General features: G+C 48.0%; 2 protein-coding genes across 2 annotated transcripts; one reads left to right on the top strand and one right to left on the bottom strand.

The window, feature by feature from the left end:
- The first annotated feature begins 10,381 nt into the window (after window positions 1-10,381).
- On the top strand, window positions 10,382-24,427 carry SV2A (synaptic vesicle glycoprotein 2A). Its single transcript, XM_049880320.1, has 13 exons — window positions 10,382-10,469; window positions 14,234-15,211; window positions 16,448-16,628; window positions 17,390-17,541; window positions 17,633-17,766; window positions 18,434-18,523; window positions 18,742-18,852; window positions 19,014-19,102; window positions 19,753-19,917; window positions 20,128-20,261; window positions 21,069-21,275; window positions 22,031-22,190; window positions 22,622-24,427. The coding sequence occupies exons 2-13, from the start codon at window positions 14,590-14,592 to the stop codon at window positions 22,803-22,805; spliced, it is 2,229 nt and encodes a 742-aa protein (XP_049736277.1). The 5' UTR covers window positions 10,382-10,469; window positions 14,234-14,589; the 3' UTR covers window positions 22,806-24,427.
- Window positions 24,428-26,007: 1,580 nt separating this feature from the next.
- BOLA1 (bolA family member 1) lies at window positions 26,008-27,140 on the bottom strand. Its single transcript, XM_049880328.1, has 2 exons — window positions 27,052-27,140; window positions 26,008-26,714 (listed from the first exon to the last, which is right to left on the bottom strand). Exon 2 carries the CDS (start codon window positions 26,709-26,711, stop codon window positions 26,298-26,300), a length of 414 nt encoding a protein of 137 aa, XP_049736285.1. The 5' UTR covers window positions 26,712-26,714; window positions 27,052-27,140; the 3' UTR covers window positions 26,008-26,297.
- Window positions 27,141-27,349: the final 209 nt, after the last annotated feature.

Raw genomic sequence — 27,349 nt, 5'->3', positions numbered from 1 at the left:
TCTGTGACATAGATTATTGTATGAAGTGAGAGCAGAAGTAAAATGCCTGGAGATAGGCTGGTAAAAATGTGAAGTGACACGTACAGAGCTATTCGTTGCAGCACTGTTTATAATAGCAGTAGATTGGAAATAACTCACATACCCATCAGTGCAGGACTGGTTAAGTAAACTGGTAGATTCAGCTGATAGAGCATTGTGGAGCTGTAAATAGCAATGAGGAATATCTCTGTACTGTTGCAGAAAGATCTCCAGCAATAGATTGAAGTTAGGTGGAGGGAGCAATGTGCAGAACAGACCGTATAGTGTGCCACCTTGTAAAAACGGCATGGAGGTGGAGTCTGACCTCCTGTAATGTCGCAAGGGGGAGGAAGAATCAAGATCAGCAGTACAAGGTTGACTCCCATGAGGCAGAGGCCAGACAAGCCTGCCCTCTCTGTCATCTGTTCCAGATTCTGACACTAGCTGTCCCTCCCGCAGCACCCTCTTAATTTCTGCTGTGTTTGATAATTCATTGCAGTGGCCACACAACTCACAGACTGTACTCTGGATTGTGGAGTTTATTAGGAAAGTAACAGGTTACATTTCAGGTTCAGGAACCCTCAAGGATACGATTTTTCCGTCAGGACAGCCTCTCCCCAGTCCTGCTTGCAGACACGCCTCTCCCTGGCCCAAGGCCTCTGCCCGGAGGCATTCAGCCTTCTCCATGGGCTGGAAAGCCCACCATGCCACCTCCTGCTGCCAGCTCTTTGCTGCCAGGACTCTCCTGCCACCGATTCTCACCATCTTCAGGGTTATAGCACACTCTTAGTCTCCTGGTTCTAGGAGCAGCTCAGCTCAGGGATCCCAAGTCCAAAAGATGTAGTCTCTGCTCCGGGCTGTTCTTCCATGGTGGTAGTAGAGCTCTTCTCTTCCCTGCCTCTGGGGTGGCTCATTTCAAACCCAGCAGGATGGCAACACTGACCAGTCCCCTTGGTGAGCCATTATTACCCTATCATACAGTCATGCCTAATCAGTTGGCTGGATGTTAGAAGACTACGGCTAGAAAGGCCACACAAAAGTAATCAATTGCATCCCACACCTTACCAAAGAGTTGGCACGTACATGTATTTGCTTATATTGAAAAAAAGGGAAGAATAAACCAAAAACTAATGGAAATCGATACCAGTGGTGGAAGGAAGATACGGAGGGAAGGTAAACTTCTTTGAGTATTCTGTGTTATGTTGTTTTCATTTGGAACCATATGAATATCTTAACATAATTGCTCAACAAAGTTAAAATGAAAAATTAGGACATAGTAAGGAACTCAGTAAATGTTCATTTTCTTCCATCCTTTACCATCAGACATTTTGGATAAGGGTTTGTATCTTATTTTTACCTCATTCTCTGTTCTTCCAAACCTGATTCCATTGCATTTAAATCTGTGCTCAAATAACTTTCAGCAATTAAATTCAATCCAATGGCATTTTTTCTTTGTCACATCTAATCCTGTTAGTCACCCCTTTCTTGAAGCTACCTCTTTGGTTCTTTGGCTTATGTAACCATGAACATTCCTAAACTGGCCAAAAAAAGGGAAGCCTTGGCCCTCTGTTACTCTCTTGCATCTTTCTCATTCATTTAACATTTTTCTGATACCTACAAAGGCTCTGTGCTGGGGTGGCTGCAGATACAAGGACAAACAAGATAGTTCTCATGTTAAGGAAGCCATTACCAAGGGGGCAGACTGACATATAAATCGTTCTGAAACAAAACATTCTGAGAGTATGAAGAAGGGTATGTAACCTGGCATGAAAAGTCCAGGAAAACATCTGGGGAAAAAGTGATGTTAGGTGCTGGGGAGCCATCTCTGACTCGGCAACCCTATGTACAACAGAATGAAACCCTGCCTGGTCCTGCGCCATCCTCACAGTCATTACCGTGCATGAGCCCATTGTTGTAGCCACTGTATCAGTCCATCTTGTTGAGGGTCTTCCTCTTTTTTGCTCACTCTGTGCTTTACCAAGCATGATGTCCTCCTCCAGGAACTGGCCCCTCCTGGTAAAATGTCCAAAGTACCTGAGACGAAGTCTCTCCGTTCTCGCTTGCAAGGAGCATTCTGGCTGTAGTTCTTTAAAGACAGACTTTTTTTGTCCTTTTGGCAGTCCATGGTATATTCAGTATTCTTTATCAACACGTTAATTCAAAGGCATCAATTCTTCAGTCTCCTTATTTGTTGTCCAGCTTTCACATGCATGTGAGGTGATTGAAGAGACCATGGCTTGGGTCAGGTGAACCTGATATACTTAATTGAATCTTCAAGGAAGGGTAGAAGCTTCCTAGGCAAAGGTGAACGTGTTGCTCTCAAGTCAATTCTGGCTCATAGTGACTATAGAACAGAGTAGAACTGCCCTATAGAGTTTCCGAGGCTGTAACCTTTATGGAAGCAGACTGCTACATTTTTCTCTCACAGAGCAGCTAGTGGGTTTCCGCAAACCTTTTGGTGAGCAGTCTAGTGCTTCACCACCGTGCCACTAGGGCTCCTTGGGCAAAGATGAAAAAACCCACAAACCTATTGCCATCGAGTTGATTCTGACTCATAGCTACCCTATAGGACAGAATAGAACTGCCCTATTCGGTGTTCAATGCCCTAAAGCTTTAAAGAAGCGAACTGCCACATCTTACTCCCTTGGAGCAGATGGTGGGTTCAAACCGCTGACCTTTTGGTTAGCAACCAAGTGCTTAACCACTGCACCACCACGGCTCCTTTGACAAAGATGAAGGGGAAGCTTATTCCTGATAGATAGGATATTTCTGAGCAGAAGTTGAGAGTCGATAAATAGCAGGGTGTATAACGTGCCAAAGCTAAAGCTGCTTGGTGCTGGAGGCAGGGTGAGAGAGCCAATTAGGGAGCTTCAGTAGATGAATGCTTCTCAGCTCTGTCTCATGTCATGGCACAGATCACTGAAGTAAAGAGAAGCGGCCGCTCCAGGCTGGAGTCTGTTGGCTCAAGGCTTCTGGCTACCTGAGGCTCTGTCTAGCAGCTGAGTGAATTAGTATCTGAGCACATGGTCAAGGCGTACTGCTTGGAAAGCTCTGCTCCACGTTGAGGAGCCACAGAAGGATTTGAAGCAAGCAAATGGCAGATTTGCATTTTGGAATCATGGTACCAGTGTAGAGAGTAGATTTGAGCAGTGTAGAGATGTCTGGGGGGCAGGGTCACAAGTTTTGCATCTGGCAATAATTCACATAAGAGATGAAGTCCTAAATGAGGGTTGTGGCAGGAGCAGGGATGAAGAGGAAGAGATGCATTTGGGAAGTATTTAAAGGGTGCAATAGTAGGACTTGTTGTTAGACTGGATGTAGTGCATGAAACGGAAAATGGAATAAAGGATGAGAGTATGCAGGAGGAAGAATTTAGGGGGGCAGGGTGGAAATGATAAGTTCAATTTTGAACACGCTGGGTTCAAGGTGAGCTGTGAGGCATGCAGGTGGGGTTATGTAATGAGCGGCTGGTTACACACCTCTAAACCTCCGCAAAGATTAGACATGATATTCTGCGCTGAGTGACTAAGGATGCCAGGCTTTAAATCACAGTGGGATTCATTGAACTCTGCTATAGAGTTACTTTGATGTGGTCATAAGCAGGTCCTAGGAGCAGTTGGAAGCCTGGCACAGCTAACAGCTGGCTCCTGGCCCCAGGTGCTGGAGGCCAGCATGGGAGCAGCCCCACGTGGTGGGCAGCTTTGTCTGCCTCTGTGTCCTTTCTGCCTCCGTGTTAGCTGTCAAACGAATCTTCAAACTGATCTTTGATCAGGACTTTAACATCTGATACTTTTATGCTGATGATTCTCAAATCTCTAGCTTTTCTCACATAAGCTCCTCTTTGGTATCTTCAGCTGTTGTCTGATACCATGGTGATGAATTTACACCATCACAGAGTAAATTGGTGCCTTTGCTGAATTCCCTACTTCTGAAATTGGAACCACTATTTTCTCAGGCATTCATTCTCAGAATCTCTGAGCCTTCATTCATTTAACAATATCTTTTTGAGTGTCTCCTCTAGTCTCTTCTCTCTCTACCCTCTAGCTTTTTCATCCTGTGGTGCTCAGCAATTTTCTAAAAACTTATGTGCTTGTACACTTTGGTACTTTAGCCCACACTTCTGTTTGTTATTCATTAAACCAGGATTTCTCAATCTTTTTTCATTATCACCCCCCTAAGGAGACTTTTTTTTTTCAAATTGTCTCCTCTACCCATGAAATTATCATACCACAGATATACTGTATATCTGTTTATGTACTATGGCCCTTTGGAGGGACACAAACCATTGTATTATATAATATTTTTTTACATTCCCTTTCAAACCAATTTTTGTCCCCTTGGCAAAATTGCCCGCATTGAGAATACATGCTAGACCATGGCTTCTTAATGTTTTATGGGCCATAGAGTCCTTTGAGAATATGACAAAAGCTGTGGTTCCTACTGAAGAAAAATACATAGATACACATATATCCAATATTTTGTAAGCAAACATTCCAGAAGGTTTATAGATCCCAACCTAAGTATTCCTGCATAAGACTGAATCCCTTAAGAACCCTTAAAAGATCTCATTCTATTCATCTGTATATCCTGAGAGCATCAAAAGGTACCTGACCTATAAAATAATTGTAAAAATAATAACAGCGAATATTTATTGAACACTTACTATGTGCCAGGTACCGTAGTAAGTGTTTTACATGCATTATCTCAGTTAATCCTCCCAACAGTCCTCTGAAGTAGCTTCTGTTTTTACCCCATTTTAAGATGAGGAAACTGATGGTACTTGATGAACCAAGATCTGTCCTTCTGTATCCTCCTCATACTGACAATCTCATGCGCTTGGAGTAGGGCATGGGTAGAAGCAGGGATTGAGTACCAGTGGATGGCTGATGCTGAGGAGTGGCCAGTTTGATGGGTAAGTAGAAGGAAGCTACACCAGGAGGCAATATAAGGTTAAGAATCCTGGAAAGATCTAGAAAGACGCCAGAGACCTACATAGTGTATGATTCTACTTACATATAATATATGATTCCACTTATATTAAATTAGAAAAGGATTAATCTATAATGTTAGAAAAGCAGATCAGTAGTTGCCAGGGTTGAGGGTGTGATTGCAGAGAGGCCCAAAGGGACTTTTTGGGGTGATGGACATGTTCTTTACCCTGATTGAGGTTGTAGTTACATGGGCATATACATTTGTCCAAACTCATGTTGTTGTTAGGTACTGTCGAATCAGTTCCGACTCATAGTGACCCTGTGCGGAACAGAACAAAACACTGTCTGGTCCTGCACCATCCTTGTAATCATTGTTATGGTTGAGCCCATTATTGCAGCCACTGTGTTAATCCATCTTGTTGAGGGTCTTCCTTTTTTCACTGACTGTCTAATTTACCAGGCATGATGTCCTTCTCCAGGGACTGGTCCCTCCTGAAAACATCTCCAAAGTATGTTAGATGAAGTCTCACCATACTTGCTTCTAAAGAGCATTCTGTCTGGCTTTACTTCGTCCAAGACAGACTTGTTCGTTCTTCTGGCAGTCCATGGTACATTTAATATTTTTCACCAACACCATAATTCAAAAACATCAATTCTTCTTTGGTCTTCCTTATTCATTGTCCAGCTTTTGTATGCATATGAAGCAATTGAAAAACATCATGGCTTGGGTCAGGTGCACCTTAGTCCTTAAAGTGACATCTTTGCTTTTTAGCACTTTAAAGAGGTCTTTTGCAGCAGATTTGCCCAATGCAATATGTTGTTTGATTTCTTGACTGGTGCTTCCATGGGCGCTGATTGTGGATTCAAGTAAAATGAAATCTTTGACAATTTCAGTCTTTTCTCTGTTTATCATGATATTGGTTCTTGGTCCAGTTGTGAAGATTTTTGTTTTATGTTGAGGTATAATCCATACTGAAGGCTGTGGTCTTTGATCTTCCTCAGTAAGTGCTTCAAGTCTTCTTCACTTTCAGCAAGCAAGGTTGTGTCATCTCCATAACACAGGTCGCTAGTGAGTCTTTCTCCAAAGCTGATGCCCCACTCTTCTTCATATAGTCCAGCTTCTCAGGTTATTTGCTCAGCATACAGATTCAGTAAGTATGGTGAAAGGATACAACCTTGATACGTGCGTTTCCTGATTTTAAACCATGCAGTATCCTTTTGTTCTGTTCAAATGACTGCCTCTTGGTCTATGAACAGGTTCCTCATGAGCACAATTGAGTGTTCTGGCATTCCCATTCTTTGAAATGTTATCCACAATTTGTTATGATCCACACAGTCGAATGCCTTTGCACAGTCAGTAAAACATAGGTAAACATCTTTCTGGTATTCTCTGCTTTTGGCCCGGATCTGTCTGACATCAGCAATGATATTCCTGGTTCCACGTCCTCTTCTGAACCTGGCTTGAATTTCTTTCTGGCAGTTCCCTATCGATGTGTTGCTGCAATTGCTTTTGAATGATCTTCAGCAAAATTTTCCTTGTGTGTGGTTTAATGATATTGTTTGATAATTTTCACATTCTGTCGGATCACTTTTCTTTGGAATAGGCATAAGTATAGATACCTTCCAGTTGGTTGGCCAGGTAGCTGTCTTCCAAATTTCTTGGCGTAGACAAGTGAGCACTTCCAGCACTGTATCTGTTTGTTAAAACATCTCAATTGGTATTCCCTCAATTCCTGGAGCCTTGTTTTTCACCAGTGTCTTCAGTGTAGCTTGGACCAATTCCTTCAGTACCTTCAGTTCTCAATCATATGCTACCTTCTGAAATGGTTGAACATCGACCAGCTGTTTTTAGTACAGTGACTCTGTGTAGTCCTTTCATCTTCTTTTGATGCTTCCTGTGTCATTCAATATTTTGCCCATGACTTAAAAAAACAAAAACAAAACAAACCCACTGCCACCGAGTCAATTCTGGCTCATAGCGACCCTATAGGATAGAGTAGAACTACCGCAGAGGGTTTCCAAGGAGCAGCTGGTGGATTTGAACTGCCAACCTGTTGATTAGCAGCCTGAGCTCTTAACCACTGCACCACCAGGGCTCCATTTCACCCATAGACTCCTTCAATATTGCAACTCAAGGCTTAAATTTTTCTTCAGTTCTTTCAGTTTGAGAAATGCCAAGTGTTTTCTTCCCTTTTGGTTTTCTAGCTCCATGTCTTTGCATATTTCATTAAAATACTTTACTTTGTCTTCTTGAGCCACCCTTTGAAATCTGTTCAGCTCTTTTAGTTCATCAGTTCTTCTGTTCGCTTTAGCTACTCTACATTCAGGAACAAGTTTCAGAGTCTCTTCTGACATTGATTTTGGTCTTTTTTTTCTTTCCTGTCTTTTTAATGACCTCTTGGTTTCTTCATGTATGATATCCTTGATGTCAGTCCACAACTTGTCTGGTCATTAGTGTTGAATGCATCAAATCTGTTCTTGAAATGATCTCTAAATTCAACTTGCCAGAGGTAACCACTATTTTCTGTATTACTGTAGACCAGTTTGCCTTTTCTTGAGCCTCAGATAAATGGAATTCATACAGTATGCACTCTTTTGGTCTGATTTCTTTTGCTTAATATTTTGTTTGTGAGAACTTTTCATGTTGTTGTGTATAGTAGTAGTTCGGTCTTTTAAAAATTTGCTGTATAGTATTCCTTTAAATAAATATGCCACAATTTGTTTATCCAAGTTTATCCTTTCTCTAGCTGATAAACATTTGAGGTTTTTGACTATTATGAATAAAGCTGCTATGAAAATACTCGTACTTGCCTTTTTTGTGGGACATATGTGCTCAGTTTTCTTGAGTATCTACATGGGAGTAAATTTGCTGGGTCAGATCTGATTTTGCCTGTAAAAGATCACCCTGACTGCTGAGAATAATGGATCATAGGGGAGCAAGACTGGAAGTAGGGAAACCAGTTAAGAGGCTGTTGCAGTAGCTAAGGAGAGAGATGATGGTAGCTTAGACCAGGATGGCAGTGGTGGAGCTGATGATAAGTGGTAGATTCAAAATTCTTTGAAGTTAGGTCTGACAAGACTTGCTGATATAGGGATGAGAGAAAGAAATGATGACTCCATGGTTTTGGCCTGAACACCTTGGTGAAGAGACGAAGACCTGCATCAGAAGTTTGTTTTTAGATCTGTTAAGTTTGAGATGCGTATTAGGTACCCAAGTAGTGATGATGAATAGGAGACAGAAATCTCAAATTTGGGGCTGGCCTGGAGATAAAAATGTGGGAATCATCCACATATAGACGATATTGAAGTCATGGGTCTACCTGAGATGACCAAGGAGAAGAAGGGCCCAGGACTGTGCCCCTAGGAACTCCAACTTTAATGGACCCAGCAAAGGAGACTGTGAAGGAGTGGGTGGTGGGCGCATGGAGCAGTGACACCTGGGGAAAACAATGAAGTCTTCCCTTAAAACTTAAAAAGAAAAATATATATATAACGTTTCCCTCTGAGAGCATATCTATTTTAGTTGGTAATGGATCAGTGTAGAGAATGCAAAGTCACCTTAAAAAGAAGAAATGGCTCCCTGTCAGCAGGACTTGGCTGTAACCTAATTGAAAATATTAACATATTTAAGTAAAAAATGTGTTAACCTGAAGAGAGGTCAGCAATGAAAGCTTAGTAAAGGGAGAGTCCCTAAGGCCTATGTGGGCAGAACCGAGCTGTTCCAAATAGCATCCTGGAAAGAGTGCTTTAGCCAACCAATTTAGAGTAGTTCAGGAGCATTGGCAAGGCTGCCCATAGCACAGAGAGGGGGGTAGAGAATTGTAGCCAAGAAGAGAGCTTTCTGGTCTCATTGGCATGATTCCTTATTGGGGATGGCCAGATGCCATTAAAGATACAAATGCTCCTGTTCAGTTATATTGTGCATTTATATGTTCATATTATGGTTCTGATTTGGTTTCAGGGAGAGAATGTGCTGGACATGGAGACATGAGTTATAAATCTGAGTGACAGTTAAATTTCTCATGGTAAATGAATATTTTTGTATATGGCTTTGTATTTCAATAAATTTTGAACTTTGTTGGCACAAACAAGTATTTCTAAGATCTAGCTTTGGAGACTGCAAAGCACAGAGCCATACCTGTCAGTGGGAAATTCAACAAGGAAAATGCTACCTGTGAGGCCTCCTGGGACACGGCCTGCCGGCCTTCTCCAGGTAACATCATCCTGGCATTCTGAAACCACCACACTTTGTAAAGCAGAATCACACCCTACTAGATCTCAAAGGGACCTGATGCAGCATCTAGTTTAATTTTCTACTCTGGATGAGGAAACTGAGGTCCAGAGAGGCAGAGAACTTGACCAAGAGCCCATAGCTTGTTAGGAGTGATAATCCAGGTCAGAAACCCAGGTCAATACTCTGTCTGAAATATTCCACCTGGAATGGGTGGACATATTCAGTATGTCCATCCATCCCCAAGTTGCCACCTACCCGCTGACCTGTGGAGTGAGGCTAGTCACCAAGTGTATGTCTTGTATCTCTGAGCCCATGTCACTGGTACAGGGGAAAGGAAAGAACTGAAATCAATCCACTCCTTCCTGCTCTAGAAGTGTGTGTATACCTGTGTGTGTCCATATGTATGGTTGTGTCTGTGTGTACACAAAAGAAAAGGGGGAAAGGATATAGGGGTGATCCCTTTTTGAGTCGTTGGAGCAAATGAATAAAAGGGGAGCTGTCCAGTCAGGCCTGTAAAACCCTCTCAGCTTCAATCTCACCTCTGCTACTACCAATTGAATGGAGGAGGATAGAGACTTCTTCACTGTAAATGAACGATCTGGACTGTTTCTTGAGGAAAGAGATGGCAGGGACCAAGGAGTCTCTGCCTCTGGCAGCTCAGGATAGAAATCATACCTTGTTATCCTTGCTTTCTCTAAATAGCCAAGTAAACTTGGAACCTGAGCACTCAGGATTTGGGAGAGGTTGTGGGAAAGGAGCGCTTGGCTGGGAGCAGTGGAGAAAGGATAGGGAGATGTTTTGAAGGCAGCGAAAGCCCCTGAAATATGTGGTTCCTGTCATACTGGGACTGAGGGGCTAAGGAAGAGGCTGCCCCATTCACCACCTTCCTTTCTGCCTTCCCACTTGTTTTCTTGGCAACACTATTTCTGCCTCTCCTTAGCTGCTTTCATCTTTTACTAGGAAGGGGCTGGGAAAGACTGTGTCATCTCAGCTGCCCCTGTGACAAACTCCCCTAGCCTCTTCATCATTTCTTCGCGGTGCCGGGAGTCCCTCCCCACTCTCTTTTCTTCCGCGCCCCCCCCCCACCCCCCAACAATGGTCTCTCCCGAAGCTCAGTGGCGCGGAGGGGGGGAGGGGGAGGGGAGGAGGCGGGGCCGGAGTGGGGGGGGGCAGGTCTGCATTGCCACTTCTCCTGGTACCCAGAGCAGTCGCCGCTGCCGCCTCAGCCCCGCTGCCGGGACCCCCGCCCTCACCCGGGATTCCCTTACCCGGGGGACCCAGCCCAGGTGAGACCCTTCTGTCAGTTTCTCACCTCCACCCCGCCCCTGGCAGAAGCATCCTTCCTTGCGTTGCTTTGCAGCCATTTTATCCTCCGATGTTGCTTGTGGGGAGGGTGACCGACCCCGTTCTTGGGATGAGGAAGGTTGGTAGTGGTTTGGAGATGGAGATTTATTTTAGTTGCTGTGGAGATATATACAGACACATATATGTATATATACGCGTGTGCAATTTTTTGTATGTGAAGGAAGGGGGAGGAAGGGTGTTTTTCTCTACCTTCCCAAGTCCCCCACTACCCTGCTCAGGGTAGGGGTTGTTAGGTAGGATGGGGTTCCCTCCAACTCCAACCCCTTCCTCACCTTGGCGTCCCCCCCCCCACCCCCATGGATGATAAATGACCTTGGCTGGGGCCGGAGAATGGATGCTGCCTCAGTATGCTCCTTTGGACTTGGGGGGGGGCAGTGAAGGAGGGGTAGGTGAAGGAGAGAGGAGAGGAATGACGAATGGTAATACTGTGTGGATAGAGATGGTAAACCACCAGAGTTGGGGGCATGGATGTCAGGGCCTCGAGGCAGTGGTTCAGGGATGGGGGAGGGGGTGTCGAGTGATGATGGGCACCTGTCCAGCAGCAGGACCAAGGGAGGGGGCGCTCAGAGAAGCGATTTAGTAAATTCTAGGGGCTTTTCTCTTATACCAGAGCAGAGGCGAGATTGGGGGAGGTCATTACAGATTCTGGTAGGAGAGATCTCTATGGCTGTGCGTGTAGAGGTCTCTTCCTGCGTCCCTGCCTCTTCATATTCTTCCGTGTGCATTCTCAGCTGACACCTTTTTTTTTTTTCTCAGAACTGTGGATGCTCCCATTTCCCTAACCCTGGGGCAGGATGTGGGGACGTGGCGCAGCCTTGGCAGCCCTGGGGTGGGGGCCGAGGCTCCATCATCCAGCTCTAATATGGAGGGGCACTGTGCATCCTCTCCCCCATTCTGCCACAACTCTCTCCCCACCCTGAGGAGATTTTGATAAGTGACTACTTCTTAATGACCTTGTCACCTGGGCTAGGGTGGACTGGGGGTCAGGGAGGTTCCCAAAGTCAGGTTTCAATGGCGGGGAGGGGCTTCCGGACCCTCCTCTTATCCAGGACTAGGTGAGTGGACTTCAAAGGGAAGCTTTTGCTCAGGAGTTCCCCCGCCCCTCTCCATCCTCTGCAGAATCTCTCCTGGGCACATTTTTTTCCGGTCAGGTGAAGCCAGGCAGCCTTAAAGGGCCACGTTACCCTGAATTTTGTCTCTTTTAACCTGTACCTCTCCAAATCTTACCTCTCTCCCAGAGGCTTAGCCACCCTGTGCTGCTTTGGGGGCTAAAAATAGCACTACTTCCTCACCAGCTCATGGAATTTGTCTTCTTTCTCTCCCTCCTGACCTCTTGGGGTTGTTGGCCCTGGAGGAACTGACTGCTGAGCCATCATACCCTGCTGTGGCTCTGGAGGCCTCCTGTACCCTACATGTCCTCTCAGGGGTACACACATAGGGTATGGCTCCTGTTGGGTCCATCTGCCTCCCTTCAGGGTTTTGTTTGGGGAAGAATGGAAGTAGAAAGGAGAGGAAAGCAAATTGTGAGGCACTGAGGGGATTCCCGGAAACCCTGGTGGCTTAGTGAAGAGCCACGGCTGCTAATCAAGAGGCTGGCAGTTCGAATCCACCAGGTACTCCTTGGAAACCCTGTGGGGCAGTTTTACTACTAAGTCGGAATTGACTCGATGGCAGTGGGTTTGGTTTTTTGGTTTTGGAGGGGATTCCACAGTTCCCTCTGTTTCATGGGGGAAACCATGAAGAAAAGAAGGTGACATGGGAGTCACTGCTTCTGGTCACCATGGTCCATTGCCCACGTCTGCACTGAGGGGGCAAGGCTTTGCTTGTCAGTGCCTCTCTGAAGCATATAGTGCTACCTACTATCTGCTACCAGGGCTACTGTGTGTGTGTGTGTGTGTGTGTGTGCTTGTGTGTGTGTGTGAGAGAGAGACACACATTTAATGAAGGCCCAGGATGGGTAGGAGCAGAAGGAAGCAGGATATTTTTAGGGGAATGATCTCTGATCAGAATCTAGTCCTGCTTCCTCTGCCTCTATGAAGAAAGGGGGTTCTCCTATGCTCCACTCTGGAGAACGTGTGTTTTGGGGGGGAGGCCCACAGCCCCCTTCATTCCACACCAGCCTCCTACGCAATGCGGTATTTGTGGACTCCTTTTCCTTTGACTTCTGGAAGAGAAGCAGAAAGAATTAGGAGGGATTAAGAAGGGAGGCCCTGGAGGAATGGGGTGCGACTACAGACCTTAGACCTTTATATTGTAAACTTATGAGTTTGATCAGTCATTTCCATTCCCACCCCCACCAGTGAAAGGAGGTCCATGTATGATGTCTTGAAAGAAGATGGCAGCAGTCAGTTATTACCTTTTCCTCAGCTTTTGATCTCCCCTCTCCTCCATTCTACTCAGGTTCCAGGTCTCCCTTCTTTTGGGTCTTCCCTTGTTTTTCTGGAGGGAGATAATATGGGCCCTACTGCTGGAATTAATTTGAACACAGGCTGAGAGGTCTTGGGACTCTCTGTTTTGGAGTAATATTGGACAATAACATTCAAGTATGACCACTTGGTGTGCCTTGCTCCTTCCTGTTTCCGTCATATCTTTCAATCTAATAGAAAGAAATGAAGCTAATATTTATAGAATATCTACTGTGAGATCAAATCCTCACACCAACTCTGGGAAATAGGGTATTGACCCTTAGGGAGGTTAAGTAACCTGCCCAAGATCAGTTAGTAAGTGGCAGAGCTGGGATTTCAACTTAGATCATCTGTCATGTGCTTTGCACTGAACCTGGCTTTGTCCTTGCTAGTGTGTCTTTCTGCTGCTCACCCTAAAGAGGATCCAGAGATAGCTTTTGTTTGGGGGATTTGTGAGGGAGTATAGGTCATCTCGGAAACCCTGGCGGCTTAGTGGTTAAGTGCTATGGCTGCTCATCAAAGGATCAGCAGTTCGAATCCGCCGGGCGCTCCTTAGAAACTCTATGGGGCAGTTCTACTCTGTCCTGTAGGGTCGCTATGAGCCGGAATCGACTCGATGGCACTGGGTTTTAGTTTTGGATAGGTCATCTCACCGTATTACTATCACCATAAAGAGTAATAGCTAATATTTATTGATCATTTTTTATGTGCCAGGTACTATGATAAGGAACTTATCCACATTATCTCATTTAATCCTTACTTCCCCTTTTCAAATAAGAGGAAACTGAGGAGTGGATGGTCAGAAACTTGCTCATAGTCGCTCATCTAGTCAGCGCTAAAGCAGGAAGTCAAACTCAAATCTGCCTGGCTCTGGAAGTTGAGCTTTTGTTCACCAGGCTATGTTGACAGAAAACCCCTTCTTGTGGGGCCTATAATCATGAAACCTGATGGAAGGACTGTGGAAGTCCATCTTCAGATGCCATCCATGACTGAAGGCAACAGGTTGGAGGACTTGGTCCTCCTTCTACCCATTCACCCCAAGCTCCACCCCCAATAAGGAACTAGACTAGAGTAAGGAATCCTGGTTTCTTATATTTCCTGTTTTGTTTTTCGCAGGTTGGTAGTAAAGCAAGGGGTCTGAACTTGATGTGGGGCAGGGTGTCTGGGGAAGGGCTCTGGGTAGGTGACTCCTGAGCAGGTTCCATGGGCCTGGCCTCTATATTGACTTTCACTACTTTATGCTTCACAACTTCCTTTTTCTCCCTCTTATTTTTTTCTAGGTCTCTAGAAGCTCCTGGAGAAAAAGTGGGCAGCCCATCTTGAGTTATCCTGGCTCCTCAGCTTAGGCCCACCAACCTGGCTCCCCCTCCCCTTCCTTTCCCCCCTTACCCCTCTCTCTTCCCCATCCACCCAACTGAACTAGGTGTGGGCCAAGGCTCCTCTCCCTCCTTCTTTCTCCTCTTACACACCCACTGACCAAGTCCTATTTCCTTTTATTCTGTGCCCAAAGATACTTGAGCACACTTCCTCTAAATAGCTGTGGGGAAGGGTCCTTCTGACTCCACGAGTTCTTGAGCAAAAGGCTGAATAAGGAGCAAGGGTTGGGGGAGTCTGGTGGTATCCCCAAAGCCCCATCATGGAAGAGGGCTTCCGAGACCGGGCAGCTTTCATCCGTGGGGCAAAAGACATTGCCAAGGAAGTTAAGAAGCATGCAACCAAGAAGGTGGTGAAGGGCCTGGACAGAGTCCAGGACGAATATTCTCGTAGATCCTACTCCCGCTTTGAAGAGGATGATGATGACGATGACTACCCTGCTCCTGCTGATGGCTACTACCGTGGGGAAGTGACCCAGGATGAGGAGGAAGGTGGCGCATCCAGCGATGCCACTGAGGGCCATGATGAGGATGATGAGATCTACGAGGGGGAATATCAGGGCATCCCCCGGGCAGAGTCTGGGGGCAAAGGCGAGCGGATGGCAGATGGGGCACCCCTGGCTGGAGTGAGGGGGGGTGTGGGTGATGGGGAGGGTCCCCCTGGAGGCCGGGGGGAGGCACAGCTGCGGAAAGAGCGGGAAGAACTGGCTCAGCAGTATGAGGCCATCCTACGGGAGTGTGGCCATGGCCGCTTCCAGTGGACACTTTATTTCGTGCTTGGTCTGGCGCTGATGGCCGACGGTGTCGAGGTCTTCGTGGTGGGCTTCGTGCTGCCCAGTGCTGAGAAGGACATGTGCCTGTCTGACTCCAACAAGGGCATGCTGGGTGAGACACACTGGGGGGGACTCCAACCCTGTCCTGCCCCAAACTCTGGACACACCCTTGTTCCTGAGAACTGCCCCTGTCCTTACCACTGGGCTCCTTAGGACCCTGTTCCCAAGGTGTCGCCAGAGGGCTCAGGGTTCCCTCCAATGGTGTCCGCTCACATACACCTTCCTCTAAGGGTTGGGTCATAGTGAGGCTGTATGTGAAAGGGGTCTGGGGAGGGCAACTGGGCTGGGGCTTGGAATGATGGTTGGGTGGTGGTCTGCTTAGTTAGTTCCCCAGGAGGTGGCCATGGTGGGATGGACCACCACTTAATGTTTCTTCATAGCCTGCCTTCTTATTATCCTATTCCCTTTCCTTCACTGGGGGAACAAGAAGTCTGTATTTTCATACCCTGGGAGGGTCAGTTCGGGGTGGGGAAGAATCCTGGATTTTCAGCCAGAGAAACTGGATACACTTGCTCTCACTCCAGCCTTGGGAGTGTGCAAGGCCCAGGGAGTGGTCTCTGATGGCCATTTCTGATGGGCATCCTGAAGGAGGGAACTCTTAGGTTCACCGAGAAAGAATCTAGGCCTTGCTCTGCTGCCAAGTTGCTACGGAATCTTGGACAGGTCCCTTCTCCCTGGAGCTTGGCTTGGGCATGGATAAAATGCAGCATTCAGAGTAGATGATCAGATTCAACTCTGATTTTATGGAGGAATTAAGAAATGGGGGAGTTTGAGGACCAGAAGAACTGGGACCGGAAGGCATAAAGGATAGATTTTGTGGGGACCTTATTGACAGGTCCTGGGAGAAGTGAGGGGATTGGAGCCCTTTCTCTGAGGAACACAGAGTGACCTCCTGCTGCTTTGAGGGTATCAAGGAGGGGAGGATAGAGAGAACTTTGGGAGGGCCTGGGAATCTAGGCAGATTCACTCCTCAGTCTAGGTGAAATGGGAGTAGGGGTGTCCTGTGTGTGTGAGACAGAGACAGAGGTAAAGAAGAGGAGTTTGGGGTTGTGGAGTCCCCCTATATCTGTATTCCTATTTTTGAACCCCTGGCCTGCAGAGATGGCCTTCTGTCTTTGCTCATACCATCCAACCTCTCAATTACTCTCATTTCTGGACACTTAGCTTCTAAAAGTCTTTCAGACCCTTGATCCGTTCTGCTGCAGTTTTAGCTCACTGAATGCTCAGCAGGTGGGAGAAATGAGGTGTTCTGCTCATACCCCTTCTGCCTCTGCTTTCTTCTTTCCAGGCCTCATCGTCTACCTGGGCATGATGGTGGGAGCCTTCCTCTGGGGGGGTCTGGCTGACCGACTGGGTCGGAGACAGTGTCTACTCATCTCTCTCTCAGTCAACAGCGTCTTCGCATTTTTCTCATCTTTCGTCCAAGGTTATGGCACTTTCCTCTTCTGCCGCCTCCTTTCTGGTGTTGGGTGAGTGATCCTCTAGAGGGCAGGACTGTGTCTTGGTCACTGGTATCTCTAGGTGCACCAAATATACCTTAAATATATGTGAATTCAGCCCAGCTTCCTCCTGTCCAGAACCTGTTTACTCCCTGTCCTGAAGATTCCTTCCTGAGTTCCTATCCCACCCTCTAGTCCTATTTCTTAGCTTACTTCCATGAAGGGGCCTAGTGGGTCTCAGCCTCACCCCTGGGCTGCTGTGGACCCTAAAGTTATTCCCCTCCCAGTCTACGTATTTCTTGCATTTGACAACAGACCTCCTTATTACCCACATCTGCCACAACTCTGAAGCCTTGACCTACCCCACCCCTACATTTCTTCAGTCACCTGCATACACTGCCACTCTGAATTGTCTCCAAGCTCTTTCTGGGCCTGCTCCTAGATTACTTGCCCTCGGACTCCTTTGCCATTCTTTTTTCTCTGGGAATTTTTTTCTCTCTTCTCTAATGATTTTCCTTCCCTTTCAACTCTGTAGCCATCTTCCAAGATTTAATGTTTGTTCCTTCCTTTTCCCTGAAACTTGCCTGCCTATTTCCTATGGTCCCAAGGATGGGTGCTTGATGATAGGTGGTGAGGGGAGAGAGGAGCTTGTAGGGCACTGTGTGAGAGTCTCTTTTAAAGGATCTGGAAGGTGGAAGTTGCTTGGGATCCAGAGTTGCTGGGAAGTTGCTGGGGCGGGGGATCAGGAATATGGCACCTATCTAATGCTGAATTCTTACAATGCCCTCCAGGATTGGAGGGTCCATCCCCATTGTATTCTCCTATTTCTCGGAGTTTCTGGCGCAGGAGAAACGTGGGGAGCACTTGAGCTGGCTCTGCATGTTTTGGATGATTGGTGGAGTGTACGCAGCTGCTATGGCCTGGGCCATCATCCCCCACTATGGTGAGCAGCCCCCAGGGAATCCACCCCAGACTCTTTCCCTCCTCTCCTGTGGTGAGCTCTCTGCTGATGCCTATGACTCTGTCCCTGCCAGGGTGGAGTTTTCAGATGGGTTCTGCTTACCAGTTCCACAGCTGGAGGGTCTTTGTCCTCGTCTGCGCCTTTCCATCTGTGTTTGCCATTGGGGCTCTGACAACGCAGCCTGAGAGCCCCCGCTTCTTCCTGGAGGTGAATGTGGCTGGGGCTGGGCCAAGGGAGGGTGGGTAGCAGAGGTTCCTGTGTTCAAACACCCACTGAGGGTTTGATTTGATCTTGTGTGGCTGCCCTCCTTTCTTACACAGTCCTTACTCCGGGGGACTTTATTTTGCTTCCTTTGTCTTGGATTTTATCTGCAGAGGGGTTCTATGGGTAGAAAAACCAGGGAACCTGCTCAACCATGGTGGCTTAAGATTTTGCAGGCAGGGGCCCTGGCCCAGGTCCTGACTTTACAGCTCAAGAGAAATTCCCATCCCCTGCCCCTTCCCCCTCCAACTGTCTGTGTTCCAGCAGGGTTAGGATGCTGCCCCTTCCCCTCTGACTACATACTTGCCTATCATTTCCCTTGTCTTTGGTTTTTTCTCTCCATAGCACCAGAGGATCCCTAGGACCTGTGCTTGTATTTGTCCCCTGGACTCAACCCCACTCTTGCCCAAGTCTGATTGTATCTTGCTTTACCCCAGCTTGGGGGCTCTTTTGGAATGTTAGATGCATGTGCTTATAGGTCAGGGGTTGGTGGTGGGTTGGGTGGGGGCCTTTCATGTCTGATTCCAGAGGTCACGTTGGAAGGAGGGTATATCTGTAACCCTGGGTGAGGAAGGGGCTGACCTGGATATGGGGGTTGTGTTTGTGGCTGTAGAATGGGAAGCATGATGAGGCCTGGATGGTGCTGAAGCAAGTCCATGACACCAACATGCGAGCCAAGGGGCATCCTGAGCGAGTGTTCTCAGTAAGCCACAGCCCTCCCCACTCACACTTCCAGGCCCCTGCAGCCCTGTCCCCTCTCTAGATACTCCCCTTCTCCACCTTCATAGACATCTCAGACCACATTCTTCCTCAGTGAGACTTCTCCTGCCTTCCATTTTGCTACTTCCTGAAAACTGAGGGATCCGGGAGGGGTTGGGAAATACAGACTGTGTGACTGCTGGCTCATTCTCTTGACCCTAGGTAACCCACATTAAGACAATTCATCAGGAGGACGAGTTGATTGAGATCCAGTCAGACACAGGGACCTGGTACCAGCGCTGGGGAGTCCGAGCCTTGAGTCTTGGGGGGCAGGTAATGAGGAATTGGATGATGGAGAGAAAGTAGTGAGGAAGGTGAAGGGGATGGGAGAGTTGAAGAGGAGAGTGGGGTTTGAGCGTAGGGGAATAAAAAGGGGATCGGTGGGCATTAAAAAGAAGTACAGTCACAGTCTAACTTTGTTCTGTCCTGCCTAGGTTTGGGGGAATTTCCTGTCCTGTTTTGGTCCAGAATACCGACGCATCACCCTGATGATGATGGGTGTGTGGTTCACCATGTCATTCAGGTGAGGGGGTGGGTGGGATTGGTGATATGTGGGTTGGGAGAGAGGTGGAGAAAATGCAAATAAAGGGGAAGAATAACAAAAGGAGGTGCTGTCCATATCTCTGATCCTCTATCCTACCCCTCCATTCATTTATTCAACAAACTTGTATTATAGGCTGACCAGTATTAAGTGTCTGTTCCGTGCCAGGCACTGTGCTGGGATGAAATAGATGTGGCCTCAGTCCTCAGAGAGTTTATATTTTGGTCAGGAAGCTAGGCAAAACTAGCTATAGAGAAGTGTGATAAACATCATGATGGAGGGAGTACAGAGTGCCATGGAGCACATAGTGGGCTTCCCGTTCCAGACTAGTGGTGGGAATCTAAGTCCTGAAAGATGAACGGGAGTTAGACAGGCCAAGGATAGAGTGGGGGAAGAGAGTTTCAGGCAGAGGGAAAAGCAAATTCCTGGGAGGTAAGCATGAGGATGGTGGGCGAGTAAGAAGAATCTCAAGTCCACCAGAACCACAGCAACTGGTGAAGGGAGAAGTGGTGAGAGATGAGGCTGGAGGAGCAAGGTCATGACTGAGCTGACTGCACCATTTCCCCCTCCCTCTGAACTGCCTGGTTGTAATCCCTGAACCCTATCTGATTCCATTGCCCTTGACTCTTTAGCTACTATGGCCTGACTGTCTGGTTTCCCGACATGATCCGCCACCTCCAGGCAGTAGATTATGCAGCCCGCACCAAAGTGTTTGCTGGGGAGCGTGTGGAACATGTGACTTTTAACTTCACACTGGAGAATCAGATCCACCGAGGGGGGCAGTACTTCAATGACAAGTATGTGGGGACCTTTAAACGCCACTCCTCCCATGTGTCTTCTATCCTTGTCTCTTTTACGAGTCTGGGGGTTTGAGACAAGGCTCTTTGGAAAAGATATCTGTGGTTTCGCCTCAGTGTCACAGTTTGCATTACTTCACTAAGGGAATGAGTGTCAGAGGAGGGTCTGAGGATGAGGGGGAAATATCTCTCACCATCCTGGCCTTACAGGTTCATTGGGCTGCGCCTGAAGTCAGTGTCCTTTGAGGATTCCTTATTTGAGGAGTGTTATTTCGAGGATGTCACATCCAGCAACACGTTTTTCCGGAATTGTACATTCATCAACACTGTGTTCTATAACACTGGTAAGATGAGATGGCTAGTGGGTGTCAGGTGGAAGGGTTGGGTAGGCCCTGAGGGATAGAAGGACCTTCTTCATTTACTAGCTCAGGGTTCTCAACCTGACATCTCTGGACCCCGGGGGGAAGGTGACATGGGGGCCTATTAGCTACCACCAATAATTCTGAAAATCTCATGGAAATTGAACATTTTCCTGTGATAATCAGAATATCTGACTTAAACATCAAGTTTTTTTGTCTTTGGCTGGAATTACAACAACTCTATGTGGTAATATTAATGCACTTTTGAAGAGGGCAAAAATTTTCAAAACAGGGTCCTTGGGAAAAGGAAAAACAATAAAAGAGATATTTGGTGAGGTAACAGTGATTCTCAAACTATATACACATAAAGTGCTATTTTTGTGAGTTAGACTGAGGTTTCCCACTTCTAAAGGGAGTCCTAGATGAGCTTTTCCCATCTCACAGGAAAAAATAATGGATAGGACTTTTAAAATTATTTTTAATTTTTTTTCTCACAAATGTTTCCTAAGCCCATGGTACCTACCACTGCCAGTAGTCTGCTAGGGTAGACAAAAGGAATGAACTGGAAGCAAAGACTATTAATGGGAACACTTGGAAACAGCCAGTCTCACTGCTACATTTGCTACTGTAAATATTCCTAGTTCCCATGGTGATATTATTTGATGTTTTGCAATGGCTGTCCTGAATGATTTTGAGAGCTCTCACTGCTGCACCCCACAAAGGCCATGAGCAGTAGCCCCCTCCCTCTCACCTTTGCTATGACCACCTGCCTGTCTTGGCCTTCATCCCCAGACCTGTTTGAATACAAGTTTGTGAACAGCCGTTTGGTGAACAGCACATTCCTGCACAACAAGGAGGGCTGCCCGCTAGATGTAACAGGGACGGGTGAAGGGGCCTACATGGTGTACTTCGTCAGCTTCTTGGGGACGCTGGCTGTGCTTCCTGGGAATATCGTGTCTGCCCTACTCATGGACAAGATTGGCAGACTCCGCATGCTCGGTACGGGGGAGAGGCTGGGGGATCGGGGGACAGGACTGACTGGGGGCCTGAGAGTGGGGGAAGGCTGTCAGCAGGCTGTGGAAGAACTTGGCCGGAGAAGGTTCTCTCTCTCTTGTCTTCTGCTTAAGGTGTGGCTGTAGGATGGGGTGGGGCTTGGCATGGAAACTCCTCTGGGGGGGAGGCAGAATAGCAAGTGGTTAAGGGCACAGGCTTTGATGTCCTGGGTTTTGAATCTCAGCTCCACCACTTATCAGCCAACCTTGGGCAAGTTGCTGAACCTGTATGAGCCTCAGTTGTCTCATTCTCAAAATGGGGATGATAATGTTGTTGTTGTGTGCCATCGAGTCGATTCCGATTCATAGCAACCCTGTAGGACAGAGTAGAACTGCCCCACAGGGTTTCCAAGGAGCGGCTGGTGGATTCGAACTGCTGACCTTTAGGTTAGCAGTCTGAGCTCTTAACCACTGCACCACCAGGGCTCCCTTATAGGTTTGAGACATTAAATCAATGCATGTAAAATAGCAAGTTGCTTGGCCCATCGCTGGCATTGAATAAATGGCTGTTATGGATGTTACCAATAAAAATATAATTATAAGGGAGGCTGAGGATGAGTGAAAAGCTTTCCTTTTGGGTACTTTGGGAAAAAGGGAGTCTCATCCTGGGCTTCCCTCAAAGCTAGCTGATGGGACAAGGTGGGTGGTGGACAGGCTTCATTGTGGCCAGGCTCATGCTGCTCGCTCCTCTCCTGGCTCCAGCTGGCTCCAGCGTGATGTCCTGCGTCTCCTGCTTCTTCCTGTCTTTTGGGAACAGCGAGTCAGCCATGATTGCTCTGCTCTGCCTTTTTGGGGGTGTCAGCATTGCATCCTGGAACGCGCTGGACGTGTTGACTGTTGAACTCTACCCCTCGGACAAGAGGTAGTTGGAGTGTGGTGGGGCAGGGTAGTAAGTTTAGGGCCTAGAGGGCAGGGGAGGAGAGGTCAGGAAGGGGATCTGAATGGGAAAAGCATCCTTAGGGGGCAAGGGGATACACATTGCCACGGAGTTTCCTTTCTAAAAGCTGGTAGCTTTTGTATCCACTCCTTGAAGTCTTAACTATTGACCTCATTGTTTGGTCTCCTACCCCTCCCCCCCACCCACATTATCTGTATTCCCTGGTGTACTACTCACCTCTCTGGTCTCTCCATCTTTCCCTCTCCCTCTTGTACGCTGCTGCCACCTCGCCTTCCCTTCCCCGCCCACCCACCCTTCCTACCACAAACCCTCCCTTGCCTCTTTCTGTGTCTCTTTGGCTGTGACCCCCATCCTGGGCTGGGCCCCCCATGCTGTGCTGGGGAAATCCTGAGCAGGACCACAGCCTTCGGTTTCCTGAACGCCCTGTGCAAGCTGGCAGCTGTGCTGGGGATCAGCATCTTCACATCCTTTGTGGGAATCACCAAGGCTGCCCCCATCCTCTTTGCTTCGGCTGCTCTTGCCCTCGGCAGTTCTCTGGCGCTGAAGCTGCCCGAGACCCGGGGGCAGGTGCTGCAGTGAAAGGATCTCTGGGGCTTCGGGGGTGGCAGGTACACTGTGAGACCAAGACCTCCTTCTTCCCCGTCCCTGACCTGCCATCCTGGCTCCCAGAGCCCTCACCACCCACTCCTCATCCCGTGTTTAGTGTCTTAGCTGTGTGTTTATGTGTGCGTGTGCATGTGTGTGACGCCCATGGGCAGGGACTACAGGGAAGGCTCCTTCATCCCAGTATTGGGATGCTCTACTCCTCACCCTTGACTTTGCACAAGAGAAGGCTTAGCCCAGCCCTTCTCTCCCAGTGTTAGTGAGGGGCCCTTGCTCTTCCCTGCTCCAGGGGCTCCAGAAAAGGCTTCCTGCCTTCTCCCTCATTTCCTCTGTCTAGGCCCTGGAGAAACCACGGGACATGTGGTCATGCTGGGAACTGGGGCTTAGGCATAATCATGGACCAAATGAACTTCTTAGAGTTGGAAGGGCCTTGGGTGCCCTCTCACTCCTCCCATTGGATGCTGGGGGAGTAGCAATAAACCTCAGCCCCCTGGCCTCCACTTCCCCCGCAATTTGGGCTACAAATATGAAGCCTAAATTTTATGATGTTAGCTTTCTGATTCTTATTTATATATTATGTTCCGAGGCAACTCAGCAGGACTGTGTGTGTGTGAATGCATGTATGCGTGTGTATGTGCCATGGGGAGGGGGTGTCACTATGCTGTCCTAAAATCTAAGCCAAGGGTACTTTCAGCGGACACACACACAACCCTGCCTCCCACAGTACCTCCCCTAATCTTGTTTCTGTGTTGGGCCTGGGAGGGACTGGATAAGCCTGTCTGGATAACAGTCCCACAGTCTAGGGAGACCTGAGGGCGCGACAAGGTCCAACTCTTCCCCTCCGCTCAAGAAACACAGGCCTCTTCTGAAGTGAGAGGCTCTACCCACTTTAGCACAGGTGGGAACAGCACAGCTGCCCTCTCACCCCCCAACCTGTCCCCTCACAGTCCCGGGAGCAGGGGAGGAAAAGAAACCAGGCCTAAGGTCAAAGCAGCAGATCAAAAAGCACAAGGGGCTGGGGCAGGGGCAGGAAGCATGGGCCCTCTCGGCACCTCTAAAAGTGGGGAGAGGTTGGGCAGTAAGTGACGGACCCCTAATGCAGGGACCAGAAGCCTCAGTTTTCCCATCTCACCCTTCCATACAATAGCTCCTGTAGGTTAAGCTGCCCCAGTTCCACTGTACTCTGTGTGGCTGCTTTCTCTGGTGCCCTCCTCACCGTAGCTGTGATGTGTTGTAGTTTTTAGCTGTTTGTAAACTGTTAACAAAAAGTCAAAACAACAAAAAAAAGAAAATCCAAATTCACCCTCCTGATGCTGCGTCTGGTGCCCTGCCCTGTGGTTACTCTCCCCATTTTGTAACACTGAACCAGGTGGTGACTGTTTAACTCTTTGGTGTCTGTGCTCAAAGGACTGCCTTCTCCAGTGCCCAGTGTACGAGTGTGTGCCCTCTTCCCTCCCCCTTCACTTGCTGGACGCAGCCCTCTCCCTTGCACCCCCTGGAGGGACCCATCCTTCTCCCTTGCTCTTCTGGGGAATCCTAAACCCAACTCTGTTGATGTCAAAAATGAAATGAAAAAATGATGAAAAATAAAAAGGAAACAAAAGTCAAACAATGGCTGTGTCTGCTTCTTTGCCGCTCCACCCAGATTCAACTCTTTTCTGCTCCCTGACCGTCCTGGGAGGGGAAGATAAACCTGTTGCCACAAAGTCGATTCCGACTCACAGCAACCCTATAGGACAGAGAACTGCCCCAAAGGGTTTCCAAGGAGTGGCTGGTGGATTTGAACTGCCGACCTTTTGGTTAGCAGCCACTAGAGCTCCAGGAGGGGAACACAGTGAGATGGAAAAATGACTCCTTCTCCAAACTGAAGGCCAGAATAACACAATGGATACATCATATTTACTCCCTAAATTGGCCTCTCTACCTGACCTTTCCACTTCTACAGATGGATGGTCCTCTAAATCTCCCAGATTAAAAAACTTGGGGTACTGTTTAATGATAGAACCACTTTTCTCAATCCTCTGGTGTGCCTTTTAAAAATGTAGATTCCACACCCCCATGCTTGACTTATAGAATCAGAATTCTTTTTTTGGAGGAGAGTGGACCTAGAATCCACATTTTAAACAAGCCTCTTTGGGAATTCTTATGTGAGGAAATCTGAAAAACACTGTCTGGGGGTTACCCTTGACTCACTCTCACTCTCATTTATTTCTATTTTAATCAAGCCACCTTCTGATTTCTTTACAGTAGCTCTCAAGTCAACTCCTCCTTTCCATCCCACAAGTGCCTCTGAGTCAGGGCTCTGTGCTTTCGCTCTTGGTTGATCTCTGTGTCTCCAATTTCTCCTACGCCAATACTTACACATCACTGCCAGGTCCATCTGCCACAAAACGCTCTTTGGCATCCCCTTCCTCAAAGGTCTCCAATGACTCTCTACTGCCCAGCTAGATGCAGTCTAGACTCTTCAGCCAGAAACGGTGAAAATATGTTAATCAAGTATATTTCTCTAGTGTGAGTCGGAATCAACTCAATGGCACTGGGTTTGTTTTTTTATTATCTAAATTGTTCCTACAGAGAGATCATCAGAAAGTTGCTTATTTAGACATTACTTGAGCTCCCCTCAGAAATACCATTTCATTTGGAAGTCTAAAAGGAAGGGTTACAGAGGTTTTTCCACCTTTTGTAACCATATTCTAAGTTCTTATTCTCTTTTCATTGCCTTTGTGGTTTAAATATATGTATATAGCCCTGGTGGTCCGGTGGTTAAGAGCTTGGCTGCTAACCCAAAGGTTGGCAGTACAAATCTACCAGTTGCTCTTCGGAAACCCTGTTTCCATAATATGTTTACAAATGCAAATCATTTTTGGAAACTGACAGGCTGTTAAAAAGCCTAATGTCCCCCCCAGTATGGAATTCAAGGGTCTATAACCCCTGCTTTGTCCACTAACTCACTGCCCTCTTCAGCTCCTATGCCTTTGCTAAGGCTTTCCTCCTGCCTGCCACACCCTTTCCTTTTCTTTCTGGTTTAGTTCCACGGTTTCCTTTAAAGACCCAACTCAAGTCACTTCCACCATGAAGCCCTTACCTGACTACCTAGTCTGTAGGCCATCTTTCTTCTCCCCAGAATACCGGTAACATTGATTCAAACAGGCCATTAATGACACAGCAATGCACCTCATATGATAGTTTCTGTTTTAATGCAAAGGACTGTTTCCAACTCATCAGGCCTCCCTTGGTCACAAACATCTAACAACTGGGCAGCCTTTTGAGAATAGTCCAGGGCAAGAGCAGTAGTGATTCTGTCCTTTCCCTGGGTTAGCTTTGGCTTGAAATGAGTTGCTATCTCCGGAAAATATGTATGTGCCAGTCGAATGGGGCTCAGGAGTCGTGCTCACCCCTTATAAATCCCAGACTGCATTTCTTCTCGCCCAGCCCACCCAGATCGTGATCCTCCCGCTCCTTTGGGGTTCATGGGGTTCCTCGAGTTTTCTTGTTTCCACCGAGGCAAGGGGGGCTCGTGTCCAGTTGAGGGTTTTCCCTCCACTGGGCTGGGGTCCGCGCCTGGATGGCCAGTGCGTGCACCGGACCCGCCAGCTCCTCTGACAGCGCGTCGTGGACCAGACGGTGCCGTTGCAAAGGACTTAGTCCCTCGAAGCGAGAGCTCACCACTGCCACGCGGAAATGCGTCTCGCTGCCTGGTGGGACCGCGTGGCCGCCGCTCTCATTGCGCAGCTCCAGTACCTCGGGGCTCAAAGCCTGCTCCAACTTCGCGCGAATGGCAGCTTCCACCGGACCGACGGTCCCCGCTCCCGCGCTGCCCCGGGACAGACAGACGCGGCCGGCCATGGAGACCAGACTCGCGACCAGCCGCCCACTCAGCATCGGCTACGGCAGAGACGGGAACACGGGAAGGTAAGGGTCGGGGTCTCTTGCCTGGTCAGAGGCCAGTATCACCAACTCCCACCCCCGCGGGCCTGCAGGACCGACGTCCACACCACACCCCCTTCCTGCAGGGAGCCGCTTCGATCCGAGCCCTCGCTGCTTTCTCTGTGTGACATGAGGTAATTTGGCGAAGGGCCGATTAGAGTGGCCCGCGCTCAAGGCGCGTCCATCACTAAGGGAATTAGCAAGGAATGGGCAGAAAGCTGCAAAGGTAAGAAATATGCATCTCCGGTCTTTTCGTAGAGCCGCATCTCTGAACCCCGAGCTGGACCCTTTCTACCTGCCGCTCAGCCTTGGCTACTGCCGTCCCTGTTCTGAGCCTGGACTCCGGACGTTCTTCGGGCAAATGCAGGCCTGGTGTCCCGAGGCACGCTGGGAAATGGAGTCCTTGTTACGCAATGGTAGAAGGGGCAGGTGCCACGTGGTGCTCCGAGGGTTCATGGGAACTGTAGTCTCTCCCGCTGGTGAGGTTGTCAAGAGATTCGAATTCCCCGGAACGCAAAGAAAAACGGAGCTCCTGGGCCATTGGAGTTAGGATTATTTGTTCCATTATATTGCCAAAGTGTCATGTAGATCAT

The sequence above is a fragment of the Elephas maximus genome, chromosome 3 (genome assembly GCF_024166365.1).
Source record: "Elephas maximus indicus isolate mEleMax1 chromosome 3, mEleMax1 primary haplotype, whole genome shotgun sequence".
NCBI classification, from domain to species: domain Eukaryota; kingdom Metazoa; phylum Chordata; class Mammalia; order Proboscidea; family Elephantidae; genus Elephas; species Elephas maximus.
The sequence above is the reverse complement of the archived record's forward strand: the minus strand, read 5'-3'. Positions and strand labels throughout refer to the sequence as shown.

Excerpts from the sequence above, each read along its gene's own strand:
- SV2A (XM_049880320.1), top strand. The coding sequence starts at position 14,590 with ATGGAAGAGGGCTTCCGAGACCGGGCAGCTTTCATCCGTGGGGCAAAA. Across the intron at positions 18,524-18,741 it reads ATCCTGAGCGAGTGTTCTCA|GTAACCCACATTAAGACAAT; the intron begins GTAAGCCACAGC and ends TCTTGACCCTAG. Across the intron at positions 18,853-19,013 it reads CCTTGAGTCTTGGGGGGCAG|GTTTGGGGGAATTTCCTGTC; the intron begins GTAATGAGGAAT and ends TGTCCTGCCTAG.
- BOLA1 (XM_049880328.1), bottom strand. The coding sequence starts at position 26,711 with ATGCTGAGTGGGCGGCTGGTCGCGAGTCTGGTCTCCATGGCCGGCCGC.